This window comes from Colobus angolensis, unplaced genomic scaffold (assembly GCF_000951035.1).
Source record: "Colobus angolensis palliatus isolate OR3802 unplaced genomic scaffold, Cang.pa_1.0 Scaffold416, whole genome shotgun sequence".
NCBI classification, from domain to species: Eukaryota; Metazoa; Chordata; class Mammalia; order Primates; family Cercopithecidae; genus Colobus; species Colobus angolensis.
In genome coordinates, this window is record NW_012117555.1 from 751,716 (window position 1) to 760,013 (window position 8,298).

At 54.0% G+C, this 8,298-nt stretch overlaps 1 protein-coding gene across 1 annotated transcript in view; it reads left to right on the plus strand.

Annotated features, from left to right (window-relative positions):
- ATAD3C (ATPase family, AAA domain containing 3C) overlaps positions 1–7,909 on the plus strand; it is a 37,944-nt gene extending 30,035 nt beyond the window's left edge. The window contains exon 13 of the mRNA XM_011956403.1: positions 7,488–7,909. Within this exon, the coding sequence (XP_011811793.1) occupies positions 7,488–7,616 (129 nt within the window). The 3' untranslated portion in view covers positions 7,617–7,909. The remainder of the gene's footprint in view (positions 1–7,487) is intronic.
- Positions 7,910–8,298: the final 389 nt, after the last annotated feature.

The following is an 8,298-nucleotide window of genomic DNA, read 5'->3' on the forward strand; positions in this document are numbered from 1 at the left end:
CTACAGGCGCCCGCCACCTCGCCCGGCTAGTTTTTTGTATTTTTTTTTAGTAGAGACGGGGTTTCACCGTGTTAGCCGGGATGGTCTCGATCTCCTGACCTCATGATCCGCCTCCCAAAGTGCTGGGATTACAGGCTTGAGCCACCGTGCCCGGCCCAGTTCGAGGAATTTTCATGCCTAAACCTCCGGAGTAGCTGGGATTACAGGCGAACGCCACCATGCCCAGGTTAATTTTTGTATTTTGGGCAGAGACAGAGGCCCAGGTAGCCGGGCGGGGGGACAGCTGGGTGTGGCGGGGCAGGCAGGCGGTGACCAGGGCTGTGCCACGTCCTCCCACTGTTTCCTGTGCTCACAAGCTGCCCCTTTAGATTCTCCCGGAAAGACTCCCTGAGGGGACTGAGGAGCCCGAGTTCCCCTCAGGGCAGCTTGGCCGGCAGCCCCAGCAGTTCCTTCCCCATCCCTGCTCCGCAGATTCATGCTGGTCCTGGCCAGCCGCCACCCCAAGCAGTTGGACTGGGCCACCCACAACCGCATCAACGTGATGGTTCACTGCGAAATGCCGCGGCAGGAGGGGCGGAAGCGCCTGGTAAGAATGTATTTTGACAAGTATGTTCTTAAGCCGGCCATAGAAGGAAAGCAGTAAGTGTCCTGCCTGACCCGCCCCTGTCCAGGGACCCTAGCTCCGGGCCCACCCCCGCCCCTGCTCTCCAGACGCACCCAGCAGGCCCAGTCTCCAGGGTGGGCACCACCTTCGTGCCCTGAGGTTTTGTGCAGGAGCCCTGTGAGCCCCAAGGGTCCCAGAGGCCGCATCCAGGAGGTCACGCCCCCCTTTCCTCATCCCCATCTGAGAACAGCCTGGTGGCGTCTCCTCAGATTTGGGGACAAAGTCCACCATCACTTACAAACTTTCAACCTTCCTTTTTTTTTTTCTTAAGACGGAGTCTTGCTCTGTCATCCAGGCTGGAGGGCAGTAGCTTGACCTCGGCTCACTGCAAGCTCTGTCTCCCAGGTTCACGCCATTCTCCTGCCTCAGCCTCCCAAGTAGCTGGGACAACAGGCACCCGCCACCACGCCCAGCTAATTTTTTTGTATTTTTTTAGTAGAGATGGGGTTTGACCGTGTTAGCCAGGATGGTCTTGATCTCCTGACCTCGTGATCCACCTGCCTCGGCCTCCCAAAGCGGTGGGATTACAGGTGTGAGCCACCGCATCTGACCTTTTTTTTTTTTTTTGACGAAGTCTCACTCTTGTCCCCCTGGCTGGAGTGCAGTGGCAGGGTCTCAGTTCACTGCAACCTCTGCCTCAGCCTCCTGAGTAGCTGGGATTATCGGTGCCCGCCACCACGCCTGGCTGGTTTTTGTGTTTTTGTAGAGATGGAATCTAACTCCGTCTCCCAGGCTGGAGTGCAGTGGTGTGATCTCAGATTACTGCAACCTCCACCCTCCGGGTTCTAACAATCCTCTTGCCTGAGCCTCCTGAACAGCTGAGATTACAGGCGCCCAGCACAATGCTCGGCTCATTTTTTTGTATTTTTAGTAGAAAGAGGGTTTCACCAAATTGGCCGGACTGGTCTTGAACTTCTGACCTCAAGTGATTCACCCTCCTCAGCCTCCAAAGTGCAGGGATTACAGATGTGAGGCACCAGGCCCAGCCTCTTTTATGTTCCTCTTCAGTACTCAGGGGGCTGTGAGAAATCCTGTGCCCGGCCACCCCCAGACCCTGGCAGTGACAGGAGGTGATGTGAGTACTGCTCTGAGACCCCCATGTTTGGATTCGAGGGAGACGCTCCTCATGAGACCCCCCCATGTCGGGATTGGAGGGAGAGGCTCCTCATGGTCCCCTGCTGGCTGCTGGCCTGGCCTTCCTCCAGCTGACACGCCTGGCCCTGGAGCCTCACGGTGTGGGACGCGGCTCTGGCTGCACTTGTGCCTTGAGGCTCTCAGGCTCCCTGTTGCTGGCGGTGGGTGCAGCAGGCACGGCGGGCAGAGTCCTCCAGGTGATGAGAGGCCCTGGGGCCACGCGCCGGCTGCCTCAGGAACACTCCGGATGAACAGAGGCTGCTCCACCTCTTGGCGTTCCCAGGTCCCCGGTCTGAGTCCTTCTGTGCACCTGACCTAAATTCCTGCTCTCTCCAGTGACAGCAAAAGCCACTCTGTTCCAGAGAGAGCCTGGTTCTCCCGTTGTCCCCTCCGCTTCCGCCTGCTCCATGCTAGCCCAGCCATCCGGGCCTCAGTTTCCCTTTGGCTCTCCCTTGCCCCAGTTCCCAGCTGCTTGGGAGGCTGAGGTAGGAGGATCATTTGAGTCCAGGAGGTTGAGGTTGCACTGAGCTGTGACTGTGCCACTGCACTCCAGCCTTGGCAACAGAGTGAGACATGGTCTTGGCGGATCACGAGGTCAGGAGATCGAGACCATCCTGGCTAACACGGTGAAACCCCGTCTCTACTAAAAATACAAAAATTAGCTGGGCGTGGTGGCGGGGGCCTGTAGTCCCAGCTACTTGGGAGGCTGAGGCAGGAGAATGGCGTAAACCCGGAAGGCGGAGGAGCTTGCAGTGAGCTGAGATCTGGCCACTGCACTCCAGTCCGGGTGACAGAGCGAGACTCCGCCTCAAAAAAAAAAAAAAAAAAACAAAAACAAGAAGAATTTGGGCCAGGCGCTGTGTTTCCTGCCTGTAATCCCAGCATGCTGGGAGGCTGAGGAGAGAGGATCACTCGAGGCCAGGAGTTCAAGACCAGTCTGGCCAACATGTTGAACCCCCACCTCTACTAAAAATACAAAAATTAGCTGGGCGTGGTGGGTGGGTGCTTGCCAGTAATCCCAGCTACTCAGGAGGCTGAGGCAGGAAAATCACTTGAATCCGGGAGGCGGAGATTGTGGTGAGCTGAGATAGTGCGCTGTACTTCAACCTGAGCAACAGAGTGAGACTCCATATCAAAATCAATCAATCAATCAATAAAAACCATCATAATAATTTGGGCTGGGCGTGGTGGCTCACTCCTGTAATCCCAGAACTTTGGGAGGCGTGGATCGGTTGAGTTCGAGGCAAGCCTGGCCAATGTGGCGAAACCCCATCTCCACTAAAAATACAAAAATTAGCCAGGTGTGGTGGCAGGCACCTGTAATCCCAGCTGCTCGGGAGATTGAGACACGAGAATCTCTGGAACCTAGGAGGCGGAGGTTGCAGTGAGTTAAGATCACGTCACTGCACTCCAGCCTGGGTGACAGAGAGAGACTCTGTCTCAAAAAATAATAATAATTTGACTGGGTGTGGCGGCTCACTCCTGTAATCCCAGCACTTTGGGAGGCTGACGCAGGATTGCTTCAGCTCAGGATTTCGAGACTGGCCTGGACAACATGGTGAAACTCCATCTCTACAAAAAATACAAAAATTAGCCAGGCATGGTATCATGTGCCTGAGATCTCAGCTACTCAGGAAGCAGAGATGGGAGGATTGCTGGAGCCTGGGAGTTGGAGGCTGCAATGAACCATGTTCATGCCACTGTACTGCAGTGTGGGTGACAGAGTGAGACCCTGTCTCCAAAAGGCACGGTGGCTCACGCCTCTAATCCCTGCACTTTGTGAGGCCAAGCTGGGTGGATCACCTGAGGTCAAGAGTTGGAGACCAGCCTGGCTAACATGGTGAAACCCCATCTCTAGGAAAAATAGAAAAAATTGGCAGGGTGCAGTGGCTCACACCTGTAATCCCAGCACTTTGGGAGGCCGAGGCGGGCGAATGACCTGAGGTCAGGAATTCGAGACCAATCACAACAATATGGAGAAACTCCGTCTCTACTAAAAATACAAAATCAGCCGGGCATGGTAGCAGGCACCTGTAATCCCACTTACTCAGGAGACTGAGGCAGGAGAATCACTTGAACCTGGAAAGCGGAGGTTGCGTTGAGCCGAGACCACGCCATTGCACTGAAGCCTGTGCAACAAGAGGGAAACTCTGTCTCAAAAAATTACTAATAACAAGGGGGAGAGAACAGGAGTGTGGTCAGCTGCCAGGCCTGCCCTAATCACTGGGGCGTGTGTCCCCACAGCTCTGAAGGCAGAGGCCCAAGGTCAGGGTGCCAGCTCGGTCCCCCCCGTGCAGTGTTCTCTGTTAGCTTCTCACGTGGCAGAGAGAGTGACGGAGCTCTTACTCTGGTATCCCTTACGAGGATGTTCATCCCGCGCTGCTCAGAGCGGTGGTGAGCTACCACGCCCAGCGCCAACTTTGTCCTTCAAGAGTTGTTTTTTTGTGCCAGGCTCAGTGGCTCATGCCTGTAATCCCAGCACTTTGGGATGCCAAGGTGGGTGGAGCACCTGAGCTCAGGAGTTCAACACCAGCCTGGCCTAAATGGTGAAAACCTGTCTCTACTAAACATAAAAAAATCAGGTGGACATGTTTGTGTGTGCCTGTAATCCCAGCTACTCGGGAGGCTGAGGCAGGAGATTCACTTGAACTCAAGAGGTGGAGGTTGCAGTGAACTGAGATCATGTCACTGCACTGCAGCCTGGATGACAAGAGTGAGACTCCCTCGCAAAAAAAAAAAGAAAAAAAGAAAAAATTAAAAAAGAAGTTTTTGTTGTTGTTGTTTTTTTCCCTTGGACAATTCAAGATCCCTAGAGATTCCATATGAATTTTAGTAATGCTTCTTCCATTTTGTAAAAAGTAATTTGGGTTTTAACAGGGATTGCATTCAGTCCCTATATGGCCTTAACATCTCTTAGCAATGTTGTTTGGTTTTATTTATTATTTTTTTTCTAGAGATGGAGTCTGACTCTGTCACCCAGGCTGGAGTGCAGTTGTTGGCCAGGATGGTCACAAACTAATGAGGTCAGGTGATCCTCCTGCCTCTGCTCCCAAAGTGCTGGGATTCAGACATGGGCCACCATGCCCAGCCAGTTTTCATTCTACAAGTCTTTCACCTTCTTGGTTAAGTGAATCTCTAAGTATTTTATTCTTTTGGATGCTATTGTAAATGGAAATGGTTTCGTCATTCCTCGTTCAGATCATTCACTCTTAGTAGGTAGAACTGCAGCTTTCTTTGCTGTTGATTTTGTATCCTGTAACTTTGCTGATGTCATGGGGTTGTTTTTTCCAATATGGATTCTAGATTTTCTCTTTCTTTTTCTTTTTTTTTTGTATTTTTTGATATGGAGTCTCCCTCTGTTGCCCAAGCTGGAGTGGAGTGCAGTGGCGTGATCTTGACTCACTGCGAGCTCTGCTGCCCGGGTTCACGCCATTCTGCCTCAGCCTCCTGAGTAGCTGAGACTACAGGTGCCTGCCATCACGCCTGGCTAATTTTGTGTATTTTTAGTACATATGAGGTTTCACCGTGTTAGCCAGGATGGTCTCGATCTCCTGACTTTGTGATCCACCCCCCTTGGCCTCCGAAAGTGCTGGGATTACAGGTGTGAGCCACCATGCCTGGCAGGATTCTAGGATTTTCTACATGTAACATTATGTCATTTGAGAACAGGTGATTTTCCCTCTCCCTTTTCAGTTTGTATGACATTTGTTTTTCTTGCCTAATGACTCTGGCCACAGCTTCCAGTGGTATGTGGAACAGAAGTAGTAAAGCATTCTTGCCTGGTTCCTTACTCAGAGAAAAGCTTCCAGTTTTTCACCACTGAGTATGTCACCTGTGGGCTTGCGATATATGGCGTTCATTGTGTTTAGAGCATGTGTTTCAATTCCTGGTTTGTTGAGTGTTTTTATCATAAAAGGGTGTTGTATTTGGTCGAATACTTTTCCTGCAACAGTTAAGACAGTCATGTGGTTTCCTTCCTCCACTCTGCTAATATTGATTGATTTTTGTATGTTGAACATTTTGTATGTGGAACATTGATTTTCATATGTTGAACTATCCTTGCATTCCAGGAATAAATCCTGCTTGGTCCGTGTATAGAGTCCTTTTACTATGCTGCTGAATTCATTTTGCTGGCATTTTGTTGAGGACTTTCCCAGCGATGCTCATCAGGGATATTGGCCTGTCGTTTTTCTTGTGGTGTCTTTGTCTGGGTTTGATATCAGGGTAATGCTGGCCTCCCAGGATGAGTGAGGAAATGTTCTTCAATTTGTCGAAGAGTTTGAGAAGTGCTGCTGATTCTTCTTAATGTTTTGTGAATTCACACGTGAAGACATCAGGTTCAGCTCTTCCCTTTCAACTTTTACAGCTTGAAGATTTTAGGTTCCCAGAAAAATTTCCAGGTTAGCACAGAGAGCTCCTGGGCCCGGGGCCTTGCCACATGGTGAATGTCATGTGTCACTGTTGGCCCACCTGGGACTGGGTCTTGCCCCACAATCCCACCCAGGAGGCCACGTGACATTTAGCTGTCACTTCTGGTGGGCTCTGCCAGGTTCCGTGCTTCCTGGCGGGGTGGCCCCGTGAGCATCTGCTCAGCCCCTTTCCTCCACTGGGCCCTGGGTGAGGTGCAGCCACTTGGGTGCACCCTGAGGGTTCCTGCACCTGTTTGAACTCTCTTGGGTCGGCTCAAGACCAAAAATGATGTTGAGCATTCCTGGGCCCCTGATGCACAGTGGCGGTCCGGCTCTCGTCAGTGTCTCCCCACACAGTGGCTCTTGGCAAGCAGTGGGCGCTGCCAGAGGGGACGGGCACCACATGGTCACCCCCGTGGCAGGTTCCGTTGTGACAACCGTGTTGTGGGAGGATGGTGTGCTGCTGTCCCTTTACCCTGTGAGATGAATCCTGCCTCTGGGAGGCACAGCCGGGACAGGGTGAGGGACCCACTCAGCTGTCTGGGAAGCGTCCCTTGCCCTGTGCTTCCTCCAGGCGTCCTGGTGCACTCCTGAGCACGGTGCCCAGTGGGCGTCCCCATGCCCAGATCCTGACCCACAGGTGCCTCTCCTTGGGGACTCCACGCCTTTCACTGGCACTGGGATGGAGAGCGACCTGTCCATGGCAGAAGGGCTGCACCTGAGGTGCTTGAAGCGACACCAAGGGCCACAGCCCCAGCAGCTCCAGCCTCTGCGTGGTAGATGCCAAGTCCTGTACCCAGGACAGGGAGGTGGAGGCAGGGGTGACCTTGAAGCTACCACCTATGTGCCCCGAGGTAGGGCAGTGGCTGCCTCTGCTCTGGAGGCCTGTGAAGGTGAGGGTCTGAGGATCTGCGGTGCACTGTGACCCGGGGGCACTGCCTGGCCACGGCTGAGACACACAGAGGGTCTGCAATTCCCTCCTGCCTCTTGGGAGCTGCCCTGGGTCTGCAGTCAGTGGGGCTTCACCTCGGGCTTTCTGTTATTACAAAGTCACTGAGAAACAGCAGTGCTGAGGACCCAGTCAGGCCTGTGGCACCGCAGGGGCCGCTCCCGGTGTCCACACGCATGCTGGGCTCGGCCGAGGTGCGGGAAGCCGGTGTTTCACCCTGAGGCCGTCCTGGTGCCCCTGGTTTGGACCCTCCCCAACTTGGGGCCCTAGTGTGCGTTAGGGGTAGGGGGTTCCCATGGTGGCCTCCCTCAGCTCCCTCTCTCCTCACTAGGCCACGGTATATGCCTGCGAGGATGGGGTCCTGACCAAGGCCATGTTGGATGCCTGTGTGCAAGACTGTCCAGCAACACCAGCAGACAATGCGCTGGCTGAAGAGGGAGGGGCGTGGGCCAGTGGATGAGTACCCCTCATCCTGAGTCCACAGCGAGACCACACCTCACGGAGCCTGGCCGTGGGCCTCTCCCACCCCTGCCTTTCCGGCCCTGCACATTTAGGAAATGCTCCCCCTAATAAAGTCCCACAGGTGCTGCACCGTTGTGTCTATTTGCTGATGCAGGGCAGGGTTTGGGTCCCCTAGTGTCCTCCTGGGGTCAAAGGTGACAGAAAAGGCAGAGGCTGGAGCTTTCTGGAGAATTTCCTAACCACAGAGGGGTGGGCTTCACATGAGGTGCCTGCCACAGCGGGGCCGGCTGCCTGAATGCCGCTCGGGACTGGCTGCCTGTGCCCCATCCTGAAGCCATGCAGACAAGGGTGCCCCTTCGCCTCCCTCCATAAGGCGCACAGGAAACAGACACAGCGGCGTCAAACAGATGCTGGCCCGTACCGCGTGCTTCACTGCCCCTGCACCTTCCCCTGCCCCTGCTCTGCAGCTAGGCCCTGAAAACCTTGATGATGGGGCTGGGCGTGGTGGCTCACGCCTGGAATCTCAGCGAGGCCAAGGCGGGTGGATCACCTGAGGTCTGGAGTTCCAGACTAGCCTGGCCAACATGGTAAAACCCCATCTCTCCTAAAAAAATACAAAAATTAGCCAGGCTTGGTGGCAGGTGCCTGAGATCCCAGGTACTCAGGAGGCTGAGGCAGGA